This window comes from Hypomesus transpacificus, chromosome 17, assembly GCF_021917145.1.
Source record: "Hypomesus transpacificus isolate Combined female chromosome 17, fHypTra1, whole genome shotgun sequence".
NCBI lineage: Eukaryota > Metazoa > Chordata > Actinopteri > Osmeriformes > Osmeridae > Hypomesus > Hypomesus transpacificus.
The window spans coordinates 1360849-1381691 of record NC_061076.1 but is presented as its reverse complement, the minus strand read 5'-3'; the positions used below and the strand labels follow the sequence as shown (position 1 = coordinate 1381691).

Genomic DNA, 20843 nt, shown 5'->3' with positions numbered 1-20843 from the left:
TGGTGGCTTAGTGGCTTCAAAATAGTACTTGACATATCTTTATTTGACTCCTTCATCTGTACCTCTGCTTTCTTTGTAAACCCAGTGATTGTGTGGTGTGACATCATCACCGTCAGTAACCAACACTTGAAATGGTGTTTTCATATTTGTTGCTTTTTTTCTACCTTTAAAAGTGGATTTTTCAGTAGAGCTTATGTCTGCCAGTCTGTCAGAGAACTTGGTCAGTTTGAAAAGCTAACTACTTTATTTATTTTTTATATAAACGTCTCAAAATACTTTGATACCACTATAAGAGATCAGGATGTCTACCGATCCTTTAAAGTTTTTAAAGAATACATTACAAGGAGTAATCTAACTAGCTTGAGTGTAACCAATCAAAGTTTAGGGTGAAAAAAAACATTGAAATGTCATAACATTGAACATCTCATTTTGAGAACAGTAGATCCTTTATGATGGGCTTTCAGGATGTACGCTCTGATTGGACCTTGAAATCGCTGATCCCTCAGGCTGATTAGGGATCTGTTTTCTGAGATTTCACAGTCAGCCAATCAGAGAGCAGCTGAAAGCTACTTCCATGGCAAAGTCGTGTTTTCTAGTCACAACATTTCGGCCTCCTTTGATCAGGAGAGGCTTTGATAAACCATCCTCTTGATGTGTGTTTAGTTCACATGTTTTAGCAGTGGTCACCGGTGACATCGTGGAGGTAGAGGACAACAGGAATACGATGACTGGGGATCATGTGACACTGTAGAAACCTGTCTGTACACTTAGGGATTAAATCTTTGATTGACATCTGTTCAAATTTAACTGTGTCTCTGTGATTGGTCTGAATGACGTCTGACTGGTTACAGATCCTTGACTCCTAACTGTTCTGTCTGTGTGTGTGTGCACGTGTGTGTGTGTGTGTGTGCACATGCAGTGCATAGGTGGGTCTTTGTGTTTAATCCTCTGTCAGAACCCTGAGGGATATCATGGTCAAGGCCAATCAAATCCCTTCCTCCCTTTCCCGAGGTCAGCTGACAGCCTGCTGACTCGCACACAGGAACGATCGAGGTGTCCCAATGATCCTAAAGTTGTCATTAAGATGGGGTGGAGAAAGTAGGAGAGTAGTTGAACAACAGGCGTGACCTGTGGGGTGTCAGATGGCTGTCTCATGGTGCTGCTTCTGGGGCCTGGGGAATGTTCCAGACTGGTCCAGTCTGTTCTACACAACAAGTTGGAAAATCAGTGGAACAAGACATGGGCCAACAAATTGTATACAATTATGATTATTACCACACATCAACTCTGAATGAAAACGTTTATTCCCTTCCCCTCACTCTTTCAGTTTCTCAGGCTTTCTCTGTGTCTCTCTCTCTTTGTCTGTCTCTCTCGTGACCAGGGTGGAGAATCATTTTACCACCTCCCCATCCATCCATCCCTTCCTCCTCCTCCTCCTTATCTCCTCCTCCCTTAACCAGAGCTCATTGGGGGCTGTAAAGACTCATGCGTCCAGTTGGTATCCCGAGAGAAAGAGAGAGAAAGAAAGAGAGAGAGACCAGTAGAGGACTTCCAAGAGTGGACCATCTGACTGGTGTCTGTCTGGCCCAGAGTGGGATTGTTCCGTGAAGCGGTGAGGAGTTGAGGGAGGTTTTGGGTTTTCAGCAGAAGGTTGTGCCAGCCAGTCATCCAGACAATCACCCAGCCAGCCAGCTGGTCAGTGAGACAGCCCAGAGCCAGCTGCCAGGATGTGGGCAGTGCTGCTGTGTGGAGCAGCTGTCGTTCTGGGGCTGGGGTTGCTGCTGGGCTTCCTGGCCACCAGGGGGAGACACAAAGTCTTCAGCCAGGACTGTCTGCGGCCTCTGGGACCTCTGGTCACCAACAGCAAGCAGAGAGATGAGGTGCTGAAGAAGGGTGAGTTCCAGGCTACAGTATGTGACCTAACCCTCACCCTAACCTGTGGTCCTGGATTCCTACATCTCTGACAAGGGCTGAGGTTTAGACCCTGTGACAGCGCTGAGTTCAAACGTAATGGTATCTGGTGATGCAGTGACAATGACCATGTTCCTGCTGATGAGGAAGGCCTGTGTTCGCAGGGTTCCGTGTGGACCGCGTTCCGGAGCATCTGGACGCCGTGGTGATCGGCAGTGGGATCGGAGGGTTGACGGCGGCCGCAGTCCTGGCAAAGGCCGGTAAGAAGGTTCTGGTTCTGGAGCAACACGACCAGGCTGGTGGCTGCTGTCACACCTTCCAGAACCAGGGCTTTGAGTTTGACGTAGGTAAGATCCCCCACATCCATCCCCCTCCTCTCCCCCTGCTCTCCACCCCCACATCCATTCCCCTACTCTCCCCTTCCTCTCCATCCACACATCCATCCCCCTACTCTCCCCTTCCTCTCCATCCACACATCCATCCCCCTCCTCTCCCCCTCCTCTCCATCCACACATCCATCCCCCTCCTCTCCCCCTTCCTCTCCATCCACACATCCATCCATCCCCCTACCCTCCCCTTCCTCTCCATCCACACATCCATCCATCCCCCTCCTCTCCCCCTCTGCCCCTCCTCTCCCCCTCTGCCCCTCCTCTCCCCCTCCTCCACAGGTATCCACTACCTGGGCCAGCTCCACGAGGGCAGCCTGCTGAGGGTGGTCCTGGATCAGATCACGGAGGGCCAGTTGCAGTTCGCCCGGCTGGAGCAGCATTACGACACGCTGATCCTGGGTCAGGGAGAGAGTCGCAGGGAGTACCACCTCCACGCTGGCAAGACGGAGATGGCTGCCAGCCTCCGGAGGCAGTTCCCCGGAGAGGAGGAGGCCGTGGACGAGCTGATCAGGCTGATGAAGGTGTGTGTGTGTGTGTGTGTGTGTGTGTGTGTGTGTGTGTGTGTGTGTGTGTGTGTAAAATATAATGTTGTGTCAAAACTGGGATACGTGTAACCATGTCGTCTCCCTTGAAGCTGGCAGCTCGCCGCGCCCCTCTCATCGCCTCTCTGAAGATGATCCCTCTGTGGTTGGTCCACTTCCTGATCAAGACCGGCCTATTGGAGCGCATTTCTTCAGTTTTCCGCCTGGCAACAACCAGCCACTCTGAGATGATGTCCCGACTCACTCAGAACAAAGATCTACAGGCCCTGTCTGCCTACCTTTTCTATGGTACACCTGGTTTCTTTCTTTCCTTCAATATTTTTCTGTTCTTGTGTCATTGGCTGTCCTCTGTAGTTCTTCCTCTGTGATTGGCTGTCCTTGTGATCATCTCTTTGTGATCGGCTGTCCTGTGTCTCCAGGCGTCCCTCCGAAGGACTCCAGCTTCCTGATCAACGCGCTGCTGTTGCACCACTACAAGCGTGGCGCCTACTACCCCAGAGGGGGCGCCAGCGAGTTTGCCTTCAACATCATCCCAGTCATCCGGAAGGCAGGGGGCGCTGTGTTGGTCAGAGCACCTGTGCAGCGAGTCCTGGTGGACCAGCTCGGCAGCGCCTACGGTCAGTACAGAGAAGAAGCGCTGGTCTTTGGGCTTCCAGAAGGCAACTTGGGTGTGCTTGCATGGGGCAGTAACACAAACCCTCCTGTCAGGAAGGTTACAACCTCCTCTTTCATCACCATCCTACATTTGTTCCTCCTGTATGTTTCCATCTTCTCCCTGTCCTCCTTCATCCATCTCTTCACTGCTGCCTGTCCGGTGACATCACATCTGTCGGGGTGATGGTTGCCAGGGGTGACGGTGCGGAAGAGACAGGAGGAAGTTGAGGTCCTGGCTCCGGTGATCATCTCCAACGCTGGCATCTTCAACACCTTCCAGAAGTTTCTGCCTCCGCAGGTGCAGGCCAAGGCAGGTGAGGACACACACACAGACACACATGCTGACAGACAGAGAGCCTCTCCTACAACACAGAAACACAGCACTCTCTCAACTCGGTACAACACAGTGTGTGTTTCTGTGTGTGTTTCTGTGTGTGTGTTTCTGTGTGTGTGTGTCGTCAGAGGTGCGCTCCTTGCTGGGCATGGTGCGTCATGGGATGGGCTCTTTCCTGGTCTTCGTGGGTCTGGACGGCAGCAAGGAGGAGCTGGGTATCGTCTCCACCAACTTCTGGATGTACAAACACAACGACCTGGACGCAATGTCAGTCACGCTGTCTCCCTGCTGTCCTCCCTACTCTGACCTCCTGTCTCCTCCTCCCTCCCTCCTTCTCTTTCTCCCTGACCTTCCCCTCCCTCCCTCTGTCTCTCCATCCTTTATCATCCTTTGTCTTTCCTTTCTTTTTCACCCTCCAATCATGTTGCAGCTCTTCCTTCCTGTCTCCCTTCAGTCCTTCCCTCTCCTTTCTCCTCACTGCCGTCCTTTCTTCTGTCCTCTCTTCCTGCCACCAGTAGAGGACAGTAATCCTTGAAATAAAATGATCAGTATGCTCTATTCATGTTCCAGCAGTCTCAGAGCGGTCAGTATAAGATTAGAAAATGATGTGTCAGACGTGTGTGTCATCATGTTGTTTGATGGTTCCTTGTTGTTCATGTTAGGATGGAGCGCTACAGTTCTCTGAGCAGAGACGAGGTGTTGGGAAACATTCCTATGATGTTCATCACCTTCCCCTCCGCTAAAGACCCCAGCTCCAGCCTCAGGCACCCAGGTACACACACACACGGCACGTTCAAACTGACACACACACACACCTTTCCACATGAGCTCACACACATACTATTACACTATATGCAAATACCCCCCCTCTACCCCAGGTAAGTCTTACATGACCCTGTTGACCCCTCCAGGTAAGTCGTGTATGACGCTGCTGACCATGGCTCGATTTGAGTGGTTTGAGGAGTGGCAGGACACCAGCTTGAGCAGGAGAGGACAGGACTACCTGGAGCTGAAGATGGCCATGGCCCACGAGCTTCTGGACTGGGCTCTGGACATCTTCCCTCAGCTCCGAGACAAGGTGTGTGTGTGTGTGTGTGGGGGGGGGGGGTTCTTTCTGTAGCACCCTACCTGTCGACCTTACCTACCTATCTACCTACCTGTTTAACTTATCTACCTGTCTACCTGTCTACCTACCTGTCCAACTTATCTACCTGTCTACCTGTCTAACTTATCTACCTGTCTACCTGTCTACCTACCTGTCCAACTTATCTACCTGTCTACCTGTCTAACTTATCTACCTGTCTACCTGTCTACCTACCTGTCCAACTTATCTACCTGTCTACCTGTCTACCTACCTGTCCAACTTATCTACCTGTCTACCTGTCTAACTTATCTACCTGTCTACCTGTCTACCTACCTGTCTAACTTATCTACCTGTCTACCTGTCTACCTACCTGTCCAACTTATCTACCTGTCTACCTGTCTACCTACCTGTCCAACTTATCTACCTGTCTACCTGTCTAACTTATCTACCTGTCTACCTGTCTACCTACCTGTCCAACTTATCTACCTGTCTACCTGTCTAACTTATCTACCTGTCTACCTGTCTACCTACCCGTCCAACTTATCTACCTGTCTACCTGTCTACCTACCTGTCCAACTTATCTACCTGTCTACCTGTCTAACTTATCTACCTGTCTACCTGTCTACCTACCTGTCCAACTTATCTACCTGTCTACCTGTCTAACTTATCTACCTGTCTACCTGTCTACCTACCTGTTTAACTTATCTACCTGTCTACCTGTCTAACTTATCTACCTGTCTACCTGTCTACCTACCCGTCCAACTTATCTACCTGTCTACCTACCTGTTTAACTTATCTACCTGTCTACCTGTCTAACTTATCTACCTGTCTACCTGTCTACCTACCTGTCTAACTTATCTACCTGTCTACCTGTCTACCTACCTGTCCAACTTATCTACCTGTCTACCTGTCTACCTACCTGTCCAACTTATCTACCTGTCTACCTGTCTAACTTATCTACCTGTCTACCTGTCTACCTACCTGTCCAACTTATCTACCTGTCTACCTGTCTAACTTATCTACCTGTCTACCTGTCTACCTACCCGTCCAACTTATCTACCTGTCTACCTGTCTACCTACCTGTCCAACTTATCTACCTGTCTACCTGTCTAACTTATCTACCTGTCTACCTGTCTACCTACCTGTCCAACTTATCTACCTGTCTACCTGTCTAACTTATCTACCTGTCTACCTGTCTACCTACCTGTTTAACTTATCTACCTGTCTACCTGTCTAACTTATCTACCTGTCTACCTGTCTACCTACCCGTCCAACTTATCTACCTGTCTACCTACCTGTTTAACTTATCTACCTGTCTACCTGTCTAACTTATCTACCTGTCTACCTGTCTACCTACCCGTCCAGGTGACGTTCCTGGACGCAGCCACACCCCTGACCAACATGCACTACCTGGGCGCTCCGCGAGGTCAGATGTACGGGGCGGAGCATAACCTGGGGCGCTTCAGCCCGGAGGTGGTGGCCCACACCCGCGCCCAGACGCCAGTCAGCGGCCTCTACCTGACAGGTGAGCCCCAGACGCCAGTCAGGGGCCTCTACCTCTTCTAATGTTGGTGTGTATGTGTATTTGTGTACCTGTGTGTGTGTGTGTGTGTGTGTGTGTGTACCTGTGTGTGTGTCTAGGTCAGGACGTGTTCTGTAACGGGATGGCAGGGGCAGTGCACGGAGGCCTGCTGTGTGCCTCAGCTGTCCTCAATCAGGTCCTCTACATGGAGCTGCTGGCTCTGAAGAAGATCACCAAGCTGCAGAGACGCAAACAGGCCTGAGAGTGACATCCCTGCTGCTGCACCAATCAGCTCCTGACACATCACTGAGGAGGAACTAGAATGATGATGATGATGAAGATGATGAAGATGACGAAGATGACGAAGATGACGAAGATGACGAAGATGAACATGATGGTGATGATGATGATGATGATGATGATGATGATGATGATGATGAAGATGAAGATGATGATGATGATGATGAAGATGATGATGATGATGATGATGATGATGATGATGATGATGATGATGATGAAGATGAAGATGATGGCGATGATGATCGCTTCACCTAACCCTGCAGAGATTAATACCGTTTTATGGAAATGAGTTGAGATCTGTTTAATTCAGTGCTCCTAGTTTCAGTAAACACACAGGTATGCTGTATGTGGTTCAAGTGCCAAGACTTGCAGGTATAACGCACTTAAGGAAGTTGTCCTGTGATAGTGCTCTTGTTTTTCCTTCCGTTCATAAAATGTTCCACTCCTTGTGATGACAGGAATGTGCCCACCTGTGACTTCATCTACTGGTAATTTGTTTCTCAGGATGAAAAAAAGTACAGTTGACTGCTGATCAAGAAGTCCCTTTTTGGGTGAAAACACGTTCTGCAGTTTGTAGACGTTTAAACCTGACCTGGGCCATGTTGACCTGCAGGCGAAGCGTCACGTCTGAGATCAGCACAGCATCACCACAGTGCTGCCAGACAGGCCACACTATCTCCACTAATGACTGACAGACACATAGAAACATAAAACATTATGTCAGTAGATGACTACGCACCAGTCAAGAGCTTGTCTCTGATTGGCTGGGAAACCGGCAAGTTTATGATCACCACAGGGGATGAGCCAATGAATCACTGGAACACATAATCAGCTGGTTGAGTCAGGAGAATTCTGATTAACAGAGTTTTATATGTTTACTGTTGTAGGTTGTGAAACAGGAGAGGCTAAAGAGCACCTTCTCTTTCCCAGCATCATCATCAGGGACGGACGGAGCGATAAGGGCTAGAACTGGCTGTAACGTTTCACACTAATAGCAAAATATAGTACAAATAATTTATTGTAAAAACATGAGCAGTATGAATATCATTTATACATTATTGAATGACATTACAAAACTGAATAATAATAGAACTGGAAAGGTATTTCAGAATATTGTACACAATTATATTAACCTAGAATAACCCTAAACCTAATAACCCTAACCCAAACCTGGAGAAGGTCCGGTGAAGACAGGATGATTATGTGCCAACCCTTTCTTGGTGAAATAGAAAAAGACAAATTTGAAGACATCCCAAAACATAAGGTGCAACTTCTCTCACAGTCAATCAGTCAGTCAGTCAGTCAGTCTTACACCGACCTGGCTCCTCAGGTATGCCCATGTCTTAAATAGTCTGTTTCCCCCCTAAAGTCTTTAGCCATGATACCCCTTCCAGTTGGTTCAGTCCTGTGGTTGGTGATGGGGTTGTGGATGTTCCATTTGTGGTTGCTGGGGTAACGAGGGGAAAGCTGCAGAGTGAGAGACATCTGAATAGGCGGGAGGAGGGCCCTCTGGAGGGAGGAAGACATCTGGCTTCATCTCCACCTGGGACACAAACATCAACGTCAGGGGTGAGCTGTCAATGTCAGGGGTCAGGGGTCAATGTCAGGGGTCAGGAGAGGGAGTGGAAACTCCCGCTCTTTTCCAGCTAGTCTATGTCAGATATTACATTTAGTCATTTAGGCATTTTATCCAAAGCGACTTACAGTAAGTACAGGGACATTCCCCCCAAGGCAAGTAGGGTGAAGTGTCTTGCCCAAGGACCCAACGTCATTTGGCACGGCCGGGAATCGAACTGGCAACCTTCTGATTAATAGTCCGATTCCCTAACCGCTCAGCCACCTGACTTAGATGTACAAGTACGCTTGGTGTTCCATTTCCCGGCCCATCCTAACAGTGCAAGCATTGGCATACCTCGTTGTAAGGTGGCGGCAGGCTGTAAAAGGTGGACGCGCTGTAGCGGGGGGGCCGGTGAGGGGCGCTGGGCTCGCGGGAGGAGACTGGCAGGGGGATGACGAAGATGGAGGGTCGCTCTGGTCTGAGGTCGCTCTCCAGTCGGGCCTCGCGGATGCGGTGGAACAGCTTGCAGAACGCCGAGCAGCACAGGATGGTGATGCCAAACGTCAACATGGGGAGGACAATCCTGAGGGGAGAGGAGAGGAGAAGAGGGTTAGAGAGCCAATAGAGGACGGTAGGAGCTACCGAGAGAGAGAGAGAGAGAGAGAGAGAGAGAGAGAGAGAGAGAGAGAGAGAGAGAGAGAGAGAGAGAGAGAGAGAGAGAGAGAGAGAGAGAGAGAGAGAGAGAGTGACAGAGAGAGAGAGAGAGAGAGAGAGAGAGAGAGAGGAGAGAGAGAGAGAGAGAGAGAGAGAGAGAGAGAGAGAGAGAGAGAGAGAGAGAGACAGAGAGAGAGAGAGAGAGAGAGAGAGAGAGAGAGAGAGAGGAGAGAGAGAGAGAGAGAGAGAGGACTGGAAGAAGAGGTGGAGGAGGCAGGACTCACTCAAGGAGACCCATCTTTCAGGGGAGTAGCTGGAGCTCAAGAGGACTCTGGGGGAAACAGGAAACATATTGGTTTAACTCTGCGGCTGTGTGTGTGTGTGTGTGTGCGTGTGTGTGTGTGTGCATGGCCAGGTGCTAAACTTCTCCTGTGTCCTAGAGTAACCTCCAGGTAAGCCTCCACATCAGAAACAGTGTTCTGGAATCTAACTGGATTACTGTCAGGGGACACAAAATCGATCAACATGCACCAACTCAGAATGACTCCTGTATGCTCTGGAGCTGCTTTCAAACTCTGTACATCCATGCTCACACTGTAAACACACACACACATGCTTATATAAGGTATATCATATACATATTTAGTATGTGTGTGTACATTCTATATATAGTGTAGGGGAGTCCGGTGGCTGAGCGGTTAGGGAATCGGGGGTAGTAATCTGAAGGTCGCCAGTTCGATTCCCGGCCGAGCCAAATTACGTTGTGTCCTTGGGCAAGGCATTTCACCATACTTGCCTCGGGGGAATGTCCCTGCACTTACTGTATGTCGCTGTGGATAAGAGAGTCGACTAAATGTAAAATGTGAATGTAGTTGTTGTGAAACGCAAGTTTGGTCCTGTCAGAAAGGTCGACTGAGACAGGGAGAGTTATCTTATACCCTCATAGGACATGTTAGGAAACAGCCCAGTCATGATCAGGTGGGTGGTCATAAACAGGGATCAAGATGATCCTAGAATCTTCTCAAAAGCCCTTTCTTGTTCCAGAGACTTTTCTATATCTGTTCTTTTCTGCTCTATGAAACCAGAGTCAAGTTAGTTTATAAACTTTCTTCATCACCATCCTCAAAAGTTTCAACCATAGACAAACTGATATCTGGTCATTCTTTTAGTTAGGGATAGGGGTTTTACAATGATCCATAACATGTTGAAGATCTTTGTCTCAATACCGGATTGTGTACCTTCATTAACCTGGAACCTGTCTTATCTTTAATGTCATTTATGTTTTTATTCCTTGAATCACATAATTTTAACGGTATAAATGAGACTTTGGTCTCATCAGGCTACTGTTACTGTTACTGTATAAGTTTAAAACAAAAAGCTCATAAGTGTCTCTGTTCGACTGTTTCTTTCAAACATTCTCTCTCTATCTCTCTCTCTCTCTATCTCTCTCTCTCTCTCTCTCTCTCTCTCTCTCCCTTTCCACCACAGAGAAAACCCTTCAAGGCTTACTTTCTCGACAGCCCAACAAACTCAGCCTTCTACTTTCTTTGTTCTGCTTTTTCTATTCCTCTCTCTCTCTCTCTCTCTCTCTCTCTCTCTCTCTCTCTCTCTCTCTCAGTATGAGAAACACTTCCACACTTGCATTTTCCCTCTGACCCACCTCCCTCTCTCTCTCCTTCTCTTGCTAAACAGTGTACGGAATCAATGCATCCAAGAACAGCACACATTGACTGAAATCTCCTAAAAACCGTAGTGTTATGATAAGGTCAAAACCAGTAGGCCTGGCGTGTTACTCTTACCTTGCGTGTCACTTCGATGAATCTCGACCTTCAGCTTGAGTTGTGTTTGTGTAGGTGTGTTTGTGTGTCTGTGTGAGGCTGTATGAGGGAGCCTTATCAGAGAGAATGTGTGTTAAAAGGGTTGAGGTTCAGAATCAAAGTGTTTATGGCAACACTGAACTATTTAAAGCAACAGTGACAAGCCCACAGTCAAACAGTCAGACTGCACCTCTAACCTGTAGTAACCGAAGGCAACTTGAGATTTTATTGTTGTACTGAAGTTAAGTAATTCAGATGTGGTTATTTGCGATGTGGCTAGATAGACCATTCCTGGACTCAGACGATTAAAACTCTGTTTGAACTCTTCACTTCTAATTACATGTATGTGTGTTGTATTCTGGGTTCTTGAACGACGAGGTCCTGAAACAAGAAGATTAATAGATGAAAATAAACAAAGTAAGAAAAAAATACGAAAGGAGTAGAGTGCAGGATGAGAAAAAAGGATAAGAGATTGAAATAGCTATGCTGATGATGCGATTGGCTGACAAATAAATCAGTCATAATAGTCAGATATGACAAGCAGCTAAACACACAAGCAAGTATTTACACAAATACTTATATTCAAAACACAATTATTTTTGTATTTATTATTTTCTTTTACAAAGCTAAAAGCAAGAGCATTGATCATTTCAAATCATCTGTAAAAATCTCAAACCATTTTTCTACTGAATATTTTCAACAAAACTGACAAGAAATAAAAATATTTTTATACTGCATACTCTAATTTCATATATTAATTTGTATTAGTTCAAAACAAAACACCAAATGTATTAGTTCCACAAAATAAAATTCAAAATGATATATACACTTACTTATTGCAAAGTTAATACTGAAATACCCCCAGACTTTTACATTACTGCCAATCTGACAAACCCACTAACAATAGTATCATATTGTTTTACAGTAAAGATATTCCCCAAAGTTTGCTAAAACCAGTACAATCCAAACCTCGCCCAGGTGGATTACTGTAAACTACATACATACATGTTTATTCTCTCGTTCTCTAATTTCCCTTTTTCTTATTATTATTATTCCCTTTCATTCCTTATTTCTTTCTGTTTTACATATTTGTTCCTTCTTTAATACTTTCTTATTTTATGTCTATTTATCTCATCCTTGTTATCTTTGTTTCCGTCCTGAATTTACAGGATGCAGCCTAGCCTGTGTCACAATATCCATCCTGAATGTAATCCTCTAACACCACCTCTCCTCTAACACAACCTCTCCTCTAACACCACCTCTCCTCTAACCTCTCCTCTATCACCACATCTCCTCTAACCTCTCCTCTATCACCACATCTCCTCTAACCTCTCCTCTAACCTCTCCTCTAACACCACCTCTCCTCTAACCTCTCCTCTATCACCACATCTCCTCTAACCTCTCCTCTAACACCACTTCTCCTCTATCACCACCTATGACACCACCTCTAAGCAGCCTAGCCTATTTCACAGTATTCGCCAGAGACAGGAAGTCAGAACTTGAACCTGGTACTTAGAACTGAGACATGAACCTGATAGGAGATACCGCAAAGACTGTAGCTTGTGTCTTTTGGATTACCGCAAAGACTGCGGCCTGTTTTCAGAAAGGTTTTATTACTTATATTATTGGTTTTATTGGTTTTATGTAAAGCACATTGAGCTGCAATTCTTGTATGAAATGTGCAATATAAATTAAGTATTATTAATTTTATTATTATATACCTTTACACTCAGCAGATACACCAGCTGCTAACCACTAGCTTCTTGCAACCACATTCTAACTAAACAAGCACTTTCTCAATGGAATGATTGTTTTTTCTATTAAAAACAATTGAAGCTTTGTTAAAAAAAAATATGTGTGTCGATTCGAAAAACAGCCAGTAGAGGGCAGAAGATGTCTTTAAAAAGGTGAACCACTTCTTTACTTAGTGATCCACTGCGAACAGCCCCCTGGAATTGTAAACTATCATTCTGTTCCAGTCAGGTTGCAACAGCAGGAACATCTAAATATCGATCTGCTCTAATAGATTTTACACTCAAATAAGTGAACATTGTATATATAGCATTTCTACATAACCAATTGCAAATGAAATCAAATATTTCCAAATGGTACAAAAGATAAAATCTGCTTAATCAGTTACAAAGGAATTCATTTTCTCCCCAAATAGTTCTCTAAATGTTTTCTCAATTTCCAGCAAGTAGAATATCCTCTTTGTAATAAGACGGCTCTCTAACGAACACCGCCAGATGGGTGTGTGTGTGGTGTGTGTGTGTGTGGTGTGTGTGTGTGGTGTGTGTGTGTGTGGTGTGTGTGTGTGTGTTGGTTTTAACAGGTGGACTGGACGTAGTTCCCGGGGAAGAATCCCCCCTGGCCGCGCAGCATGCCCTCACACCAGCCGTCCTCGTTCCTGCTCGTCACGAAGATCACATCCCCCTCCTGGAACGCCAGGTCACCTGGCTTACCTGTGTCAAACTGGTACAGCGCCACCACTAGGACAAGAGAGGAACTACAGTCAGACTTACATGATCTGCACACAGAGCTCCAGTCCAGTAAGGTTTTTATTTTGATAGGGAACCAAAATCACACACGCCACACACACCGCACGCAGAATGTGAACAAACACACACACACACACACAGGAAAACAGGCCAATGACAGTGCTACTACCTACCCTTCTCCAGGTATTCAGGTGGTGCCAGTGTATCATAGTCCACCGGGGGAGGAAGGGGTGGCATGATGCCGTCAAATCCCCCCTCATCATCCAATAGCGGTGGAGGGGGCAGGCTTGGGATTTCCAGATCTAGCAGGATTGGACAGAAGTGTTTAAACAACTATGTAGGCTGGTTATCCGACTCTGAATCTAAACCAACCGAAAGTCAGTAGCTTAAAAGACTAGAACCAACTTCCAGTCTGTAATCAGCTACGAGATGCATTTATAGTACAGCCTGGCGGGCTCTGGGTCATCAAAGTGATTTGATCAAAACAGGAAGTTCATGACTCGGCTGTTTAAGAGAGAGAAGCATCTTCACACAACACGACGGTCCCTCACAACCTGATCCCCCTTTACTGCAGCTAAGATGTGCCACGCCAGCAGCTTCCTGGTCTACCTGGACGCAGCACAGCAGAGGCGTTTAGCAATGGCAGGCTAGCTAGGGTAGCTGGCTCCCCCTCCAGACCCACACTGGGACAGTGCCCTCTTGTGGCCTGGAGGAGAACAGCAGGGTGGCTCTGACCACTTACCCAGGTGCTCCAGGCGGGCAGGGAGGCTGTGTAGCGGCCGAGGGGAGGAGAGGGGGGGCAGGGGGGAAATGGGAACAGTGGGGGCCATGGGGGGAGGGTATGGAGGGGGAGGGGGGATCATGACTGACAGGTGAAAAGAGGAGAGGATTCAATTTATTGTCAATATCTTCTCAGACTTTAGAAGTTTCTGATTAGATGATATAAGAAGGGCTAGTCTTTTTTGCAATAAATATTAGAAAAATATCATTCAATGACACTACCTTTGCATGACTTCTACTGGTCAGACAATGCTCACTCATCTATGATTGGCTGACAGCGCCTTGACGCCTTACGTGATTGGATGGTGGGAAGGAAGAGCGAGCGGGTGTAGAGCGAGCGAGAACTGGGGCCAGAGCGGACCCTGAGCGACACAGAGCGAGCGCTGGGGGGGTGGCGTCGAACCCTGGGGCGTCTGGGCTGGGGGGGCGCTGCCACAGCAGAAGGAAAGAGAGAGAGAGGAAGCACGAAAGAAAGAAAGAAAGAAAGAGAAGTGAGATAAAGACAGAAGGAGAATGAGATAAGCACAGTGAGATGAGAGAGCACAGGATGGAGACAGAGAGAGGAGGAGAAAGGAAGAGAGATGATTGGTGAGAGACAAGAGAATAGAGACGGTGAAGAGAGAGAAGAGAGGAGAAGAAGAGAAAGCAGAAGATTGAGAGAGAGAGAGCAGGAGAGAGACAACGAAAGAAAAAAAGAAAGAGAGAGAACTCTCCCAAACTTGAACAAACATCAGCAGTGACAGTTGCAAGCATGCCATATTTGCATAGACCCACGCATTGGTACGAAGGATCCACAGTTCCTCACCCCCTCGGTCCTCTCTTACCTTCCTCAGGATCCACACTAGGCGGAGGGGGCGGGGCTAGGAGGTCCAGGCCCTCATTGGCTGGAGAGGGGAGGGAGTCGTCAGACGGGGGGGGCGGGGACGGGGGAGGGAAGCCGTTCTCCTCAGCCACTGAGAGGAGAGAAGCGATGATAATGTCACAGGTGCCTAGCAACGACTCACTGCCACTTTTGTGTTCTCTGATTGGTCAGAGGGGAGTTGAAGCACCACCTCCTAACTGACCTCGTTCTCTGGGATGAAGCCTGGAAATGAGGCTACACAGAGCAGTCCCACTCAGGCCTGCACAGAGAACAAACCTTTACTGTGTCTTATCTCTGAGTCATCCCTGCAGTTGGCTGTCTTACTTTGACTGACAGCTGAATCGGCCACTCACGTGTCTCCAGAGAGGCGGTGGGCCCCAGGAGGGGTGGGGCCGGAGGCGGAGCCGGGGGTGGAGGGATGCAGGAGAGTCCAGCGTGCTGGGGGGGAGGGGCTGGGGCAGGAGGAGGGGCTACAGACGAACCAGGAGCTGGAGGAGGGGGGGGAGGGGGTGGGGGCGGAGCTGTTCCCTCATCCACCTGTGCGTCCGACAGAGGCGGGGGAGGGGGCGGAGCCTCTTCTAGCAGTGTGGTGATGATGTCACATTCAGGTGAGTTTGGCACAATGGGTGGAGCTACAGGTACAGCCTTGCCAAAACTGGACCTGTTCACACACACACACACACACACACACACACACAGGCACACACACACACACACACACAGGCACACACACACAAAACACAAACACAGGCACACACACACACACAATTAGTATGAGAAAGTGTGTATGGAAACAAGATGTGTGAGAGGACAGTGTGAGGAGGAGAGAGTGAGGGAGAGAGAGAGAGTGAGGGAGAGTGAGGGAGAGAGTGTGTCTTTCCTACCCTGTGGAGCGATCACTGAGGGAGGAGAGGGAAGCTCCTCTGGACAGAGAGGGAGCCACGGGGCACTGAACCGGCTCTGGAGGCTTGGCCCCCCTGCTGAACACACACACACACACTACAGTGACCCTCTGAGTTTGACACAGCAGACAGAACCTGGTGACTTTGTAAGGCCACTGAGCAGAGAGGAAGTGGAGAAGGAACTTCCTGTCTGACTTGTGGCCTTAAGTCAGGAAGTGAAAGATGTAGCATGCGTGTGAGAAAAAGCTGGAAGGTTAACTAGCAGAAAGAAGAGGAATGTTTCTAAGAGCTGGTGTGTGATCAGTCTATTATCATGACGACAGTATCCATACTAACTATGCATGTGTCCAATGTTTGTGCAATTTCAAAACGTGAAGAGCCTGCATGGTTCAGGAGGTGTGCGTACCTGATGCTGCTGCCGTGTTTACGAGTCGTACCTGTTCTCTCCAGCTGTTTCCCAGAATCCTGTTGGGCAAACAGACATGGTCCGACACTTTACTCATGGTTTCACAGTTTAGTCGTTTAGCTTTTGAAATAAAACTTGATATAGCATCAGACAGACTCATTCAGTTGCAGGGACAAGGCACAGACAGTCAGCTGTAGATCTATCTGGATGGGTGAGAGTGTGTGGAGGTGTTTGCTACTGTGTGTGTTTGTTGGTGTTTGGGTGTGTGAAAGCATGTTTGTACTGTGGGTGTGTGTGTTAGAGTGTGTATGTGTGTGGGGGGGGGGTAGAGTGTGTGTGTGTGTGTGTGTGTGTGGGGGGGGGGGGGGGGTAGAGTGTGTGTGTGTTTCTGATGAGGGCCTGTGTGAGAGCATCAATGCAGAGGCTTAGTGTTGGCAGGACTAATTAGCGCGTCTCGCTATTTTCCCACGGTGAACAATGACTGGCTGCCTGGGAGTCTGGGTGTAAGGGGCAGAATGAGAATGTGTGTGTGTTTGCATATGTACATGTGTGTGTGTGCGTGGGTGTATAAGAGGGAATTTGGTTTGTGTGTGTGTGTGTGTGTGTGTGTAGGAGAGGGTGTCTGTGTGTGTGTGTGTGTTTGTGCAAATTAAGGTCAGCTGTACAGCAGAGCTGCTAGTTTGTAAGAAGATGAGAGTAAGAAAGAAAGAGAGAAAGGACGAGAGAAAGATGGCCCATGAATGGCTGTGGATAGTAGATGTTGTGTGTGTCGTTTGTACATGTGTGTGTATGTCTGTTGTATGTGTGTGTGAGAGAGTGTGTATGTGGGGGGGGACACTGGGCTTTATGTTGTCCCAGTGACGTGTTTCCATGGAGACCAGGGCCTGTACTCCTGATATAATAAACAGCAGACAGTATGTAGTATGTTACAGTACATGTTACTGTATCATACTGACAGTATGTAGTATGTTACTGTTCATGTTACTGTATCATACTGACAGTATGCACTGACAATTTAAAGAAAACCTTCAAATTAGGCTTGAAGCCTCCTCAACTCAACATCTTTAGTATATTGAAAGGTTTACTAAATTTTTAGTAAACCTTTTCATTTTAAATCAAGCTAAAACCTATATTCTTGTATCGCTGTTAACAACAGCTAAGCATTAGAAGCTAGCTATTAAGTTAGACACTAGAACAGTTCATTTGTTTTGTTTTGGGGAAAATATTGCTGTTTAATGTGTATAATGCATGTACAGCGCATCTAGTGAATTGCTTTTCTACTGCATGAACTGTAATGTAATGTATTTTCCATTACGTAAGATGTTTTTACTAAATTGTAAGGCAATCTCTTTCCCTACTAAATGATATTCACTATTGTGAAATGCATGTAGGCTATATTATTCTTACAACTATTTTGACTAAACGATTCATGAATAAGTCCCAGAAAATTATTATCCCAGAAGTTATTCTCCGAACATTTAAATTGTTAAATTAAACGAGTAATCCCCTGGTGTGGCAGATGTTTTTTTAATCTTTTCATTAAAAAAGATAAAAGCAAACGTTTAGTCTTAACATTAACTAGCTAACGATCTAGCTAGATATGTGTTACCCACAAGTCAAGAAACTGACAATCACTGTCTGTTGGCAATCTATCCAGCTCAGTCAGGGAGTTCTTGATTGATTTCAGTTGCCCCACACTGGAAGGCATGCTAGTACTTAGCTATTCCAGAGCCACAAAAACAAGACTGTTAAAAAAAGGTTTGCGTTGTAGGTCAGCATTTTCTTCAAACATTTAAAAATTACAACCCTCCGTGTGCCCAGAGTGCCAGCTCCTCACCTTCATGCCGTGGCCCAGAGCGTCCAGGTGGGAGTAGGCGATGGGGCAGCGGGTGTAGCGGGGTCGGGGTTCCTTGCCCTCGGGCGGGGGCAGGATCTTGTGGCTGCGCGGCACCCTCTTCACCGTGGTGAACACCCCAATCTCCCTCCGGGCCACCTTCTCTCTGTGCATGTCCACCGTCTGCAAGGGGATGGGGTCAGAGGGGGAGGGGTCAGAGGTCAAGGCAGCAGGGAGATGGTCAGGGGTCGATCTTTATTTATTTCAGGAAAAAAATCTATATTCAGTGGCTGGACGCCCAAAAGTTAGCCATCTTGTTATGTAGTCTGCAGTGTTTAGGGGGCCAGGTCATTAGTATGCAAAGCCCTGGTATTTAGTATGGAGTTATTGCGTGTCCTAAAACGTAGCATACAGTGGTTAAGGACCCTGTCTTGTAGCCAACAGACAATGAGGAGCATCAATCAGAGGTTAGGGACCCAGAGAACACTGGGCTCTTTCATCTCGGCTGCATAGAGAGGCTGAGGTCTCGCTGCTACCCTGCCCCCCTGCCCTGCCCCCCACCCTGCCCCCCGCCCTGCCCCCCACCCTGCCCTGCCCCCCACCCCACCCTGCCCCCCACCCTACCCTGGATGAGGCTCGATGGGGCTGGATGGGGCTGGATGAGGCTGGATGGGGCTGGATGGGGCTGTGACACTAACAGGGCCATGGTGGCACAGCAGAGGAGAGAATAAGAGGGGGAGGGGGGAGGGGGAAGGGAAGGGGGAGAGGACAGGAGATTATAAACATAGGTGGAAAGAGGTGTTTACCTGTCCGATGAGGTTGACGGAGGACTCCATGTGGAGCAGCTGGGAGGTCTGTGCGTCCAGCAGCTTCAGCACGTTGGTAGCCAGAGTGCTGATCTGGTAGGCCACACTGGCCAGAGACTGGGTGGCAAAGTTCCTAGTCTCCTCCAGCGCCTTGCTAGAGTCAACCCCTGCCTGGAGAGAGGGGGAGGGATACAGCATGGTTGCGATTTGAGTTTCAGTCAATTTAATATCTATATATTAGTTAACTGGTTAATTCATGAGATCAATCAAAGGCACCAGGTCTTATTTTAAACCATTCTGAAATCAAAGCCCAGAGAGAGAGAGAGAGAGAGAGAGACAGAGAGAGAGAGAGCGAGAGAGAGAGAGAGAGAGAGAGAGAGAGAGAGAGAGAGAGAGAGAGAGAGAGAGAGAGAGAGACAGAGAGAGAGAGAGAGAGAGAGAGAGAGAGAGAGGCCGATACCGGTTTTGTTACAAGAACGGAAGAAACCTATCTCCCTCGGCCTGTGTGTGTGTGTGTGTGTGTGTGTGTGTGTGTGTTTGTGTGTGTGCATGCTTGTCTGTCTGCGTGCTTACGTGTGTTTGTGTGGAGGATGTGAAATTTGAACCAAACACAATTGCTTTTTTCTCAAAAAGTCAGAATACAGGCTTCTCCTTCCTGACATGATTTTATAATAAATAAATAAAATTGGCGCTTCATGCGCTTAACAGCACATTGCAATCCTGTCCGCGAAAAGCATTGCAATTGCAAAGGAAGCAATATAACGAATTGTTGTTGTTTCTCTTGCACAATTTTAGGATAAAACCAGTTCCTTACACATAAACTCACGCTGACAGAAATGCTAGACGAGGGTGCAAACTCAGCCTTGTCATCTAAGGATACCCACTTCCTGTGCCTGTGCAGGTTCACACGCATGGGCGCGCACACAAACATGGCAATAATTTACACCTACAATAGGCCTATATAATAAACGTGAATTCTGTCCGCCTCCAATAGGCCTGGGGAGACGTGTCTCTCCATTTATCTCCTATATTTTGGTGTGAATGATAGACTTACTGTGCCAACAGATAAGCCGACACAGAGAACATTCTGCAGTTTCACCTCACAACCCTTAAGACATATCCCGCGATTGCTGGCTGCTGACTGACCGTTATGTCAAACTCACCTGCAAGTAGTTACTCTCACAATACTCGGCCACATTCAGCAGGTTGCTGTAGTTGTCCAACAGCGCTTTCCTGGCTGAAGGAGCCTCTTGTAAGATTTTAGTCACTTCATCGGTTAAGTTTTGATCCTTCATCTTTCCGTGTCGCTCAAATCCGGTCGAAGAGAAAAGTCAGCAACTTAACATCGATGTAAGGATCCAGGGAGACCAGGGAAGTCACTTAGCAGAAGTGGAAACAACTCGACTCCAAGTAAGCACTATTGAATTCCCCCACGCTCGAAAAGCAGAAGGTGAGAAGTGAACTACTTATTATTCAAAGCGATGTCTGTTTAATAGAAAGGGACATGAACCTTGCAGCATGTTTCTCTCTTTTTCTGCAACGCCTTGACATTTGCGGTTTCGTGCAGCACAGCAATTCACACACGAGCGCGTCAGTGTCGGCGTGTGTTCTGCTTTGATGTTAGACTGGTGTCTCTCTCTTGTCACAGGAATCTAACTATCTTCAACAACCCTACTTAACAAATGTCAGCTTGATTAGTTGTCCACAGTAACAAAGGTTTTTGTAATGAAGTAAAAATACAAAATTAAATCTAAATAGCTTAAATGAATTAGTATTTTCTGTTTTTGGTTATATTATGTGAAACTGCGTCATCTAGCGATTATGCGCAATGTCGCTGGGTACCACACAAACTTAATTGACCGCTTCTTTCGTCTCAAAAGAGATGGTTAGTAGTTACAGAGGAAGAATCCAATATACTGAACATAATTAACCAGCTCAACAAACTACATCCAAATGCACACAACTACAACTAGTTACGAAGGTTTCCCTG

At 47.3% G+C, this 20843-nt stretch overlaps 3 protein-coding genes across 7 annotated transcripts; 1 reads left to right on the top strand and 2 right to left on the bottom strand.

The window, feature by feature from the left end:
- The first annotated feature begins 1727 nt into the window (after positions 1 to 1727).
- Positions 1728 to 6825, top strand: LOC124479838 (all-trans-retinol 13,14-reductase-like). Its single transcript, XM_047038764.1, has 11 exons — positions 1728 to 1893; positions 2076 to 2258; positions 2580 to 2821; positions 2935 to 3130; positions 3262 to 3459; positions 3691 to 3810; positions 3959 to 4097; positions 4493 to 4602; positions 4742 to 4908; positions 6280 to 6439; positions 6556 to 6825. The coding sequence occupies exons 1-11, from the start codon at positions 1728 to 1730 to the stop codon at positions 6696 to 6698; spliced, it is 1824 nt and encodes a 607-aa protein (XP_046894720.1). The 3' UTR covers positions 6699 to 6825.
- A 941-nt stretch (positions 6826 to 7766) lies between these two features.
- On the bottom strand, positions 7767 to 10788 carry si:dkey-283b1.6. Its single transcript, XM_047038932.1, has 4 exons — positions 10748 to 10788; positions 9233 to 9279; positions 8649 to 8877; positions 7767 to 8279 (listed from the first exon to the last, which is right to left on the bottom strand). Exons 2-4 carry the CDS (start codon positions 9244 to 9246, stop codon positions 8136 to 8138), a joined length of 387 nt encoding a protein of 128 aa, XP_046894888.1. The 5' UTR covers positions 9247 to 9279; positions 10748 to 10788; the 3' UTR covers positions 7767 to 8135.
- Positions 10789 to 11341: 553 nt separating this feature from the next.
- Positions 11342 to 20457, bottom strand: abi3a (ABI family, member 3a). Of its 5 annotated transcripts, XM_047038911.1 has the most exons (11): positions 20017 to 20457; positions 18854 to 19024; positions 18051 to 18230; positions 16214 to 16272; positions 15790 to 15885; positions 15259 to 15566; positions 15108 to 15164; positions 14868 to 14996; positions 14006 to 14128; positions 13437 to 13565; positions 11342 to 13254 (listed from the first exon to the last, which is right to left on the bottom strand). In XM_047038911.1, exons 1-11 carry the CDS (start codon positions 20146 to 20148, stop codon positions 13091 to 13093), a joined length of 1548 nt encoding a protein of 515 aa, XP_046894867.1. In that variant the 5' UTR covers positions 20149 to 20457; the 3' UTR covers positions 11342 to 13090. The 5 variants fall into 5 exon arrangements, with proteins under 5 accessions (XP_046894867.1, XP_046894868.1, XP_046894869.1 ...); XM_047038912.1 differs by lacking the exon at positions 15108 to 15164; XM_047038913.1 differs by lacking the exon at positions 14006 to 14128 and having other exon boundaries at positions 20017 to 20456.
- Between the last annotated feature and the right edge of the window lie 386 nt (positions 20458 to 20843).

What these genes read in the sequence shown, in the direction of transcription:
- LOC124479838 (XM_047038764.1), top strand. Translation starts at nt 1,728, where the DNA reads ATGTGGGCAGTGCTGCTGTGTGGAGCAGCTGTCGTTCTGGGGCTGGGG. An exon ending in AGATGAGGTGCTGAAGAAGG is followed by an intron (nt 1,894 to 2,075) that starts GTGAGTTCCAGG and finishes CTGTGTTCGCAG; the next exon opens with GGTTCCGTGTGGACCGCGTT. An exon ending in CAGCGGCCTCTACCTGACAG is followed by an intron (nt 6,440 to 6,555) that starts GTGAGCCCCAGA and finishes GTGTGTGTCTAG; the next exon opens with GTCAGGACGTGTTCTGTAAC.
- si:dkey-283b1.6 (XM_047038932.1), bottom strand. An exon ending in TGCCGCCACCTTACAACGAG is followed by an intron (nt 8,280 to 8,648) that starts GTATGCCAATGC and finishes TTTGTGTCCCAG; the next exon opens with GTGGAGATGAAGCCAGATGT.
- abi3a (XM_047038911.1), bottom strand. Translation starts at nt 20,148, where the DNA reads ATGAAGGATCAAAACTTAACCGATGAAGTGACTAAAATCTTACAAGAG. An exon ending in AAACACGGCAGCAGCATCAG is followed by an intron (nt 15,886 to 16,213) that starts GTACGCACACCT and finishes GTGTGTGTTCAG; the next exon opens with CAGGGGGGCCAAGCCTCCAG. An exon ending in CTCAGTGATCGCTCCACAGG is followed by an intron (nt 15,567 to 15,789) that starts GTAGGAAAGACA and finishes GTGTGTGAACAG; the next exon opens with GTCCAGTTTTGGCAAGGCTG.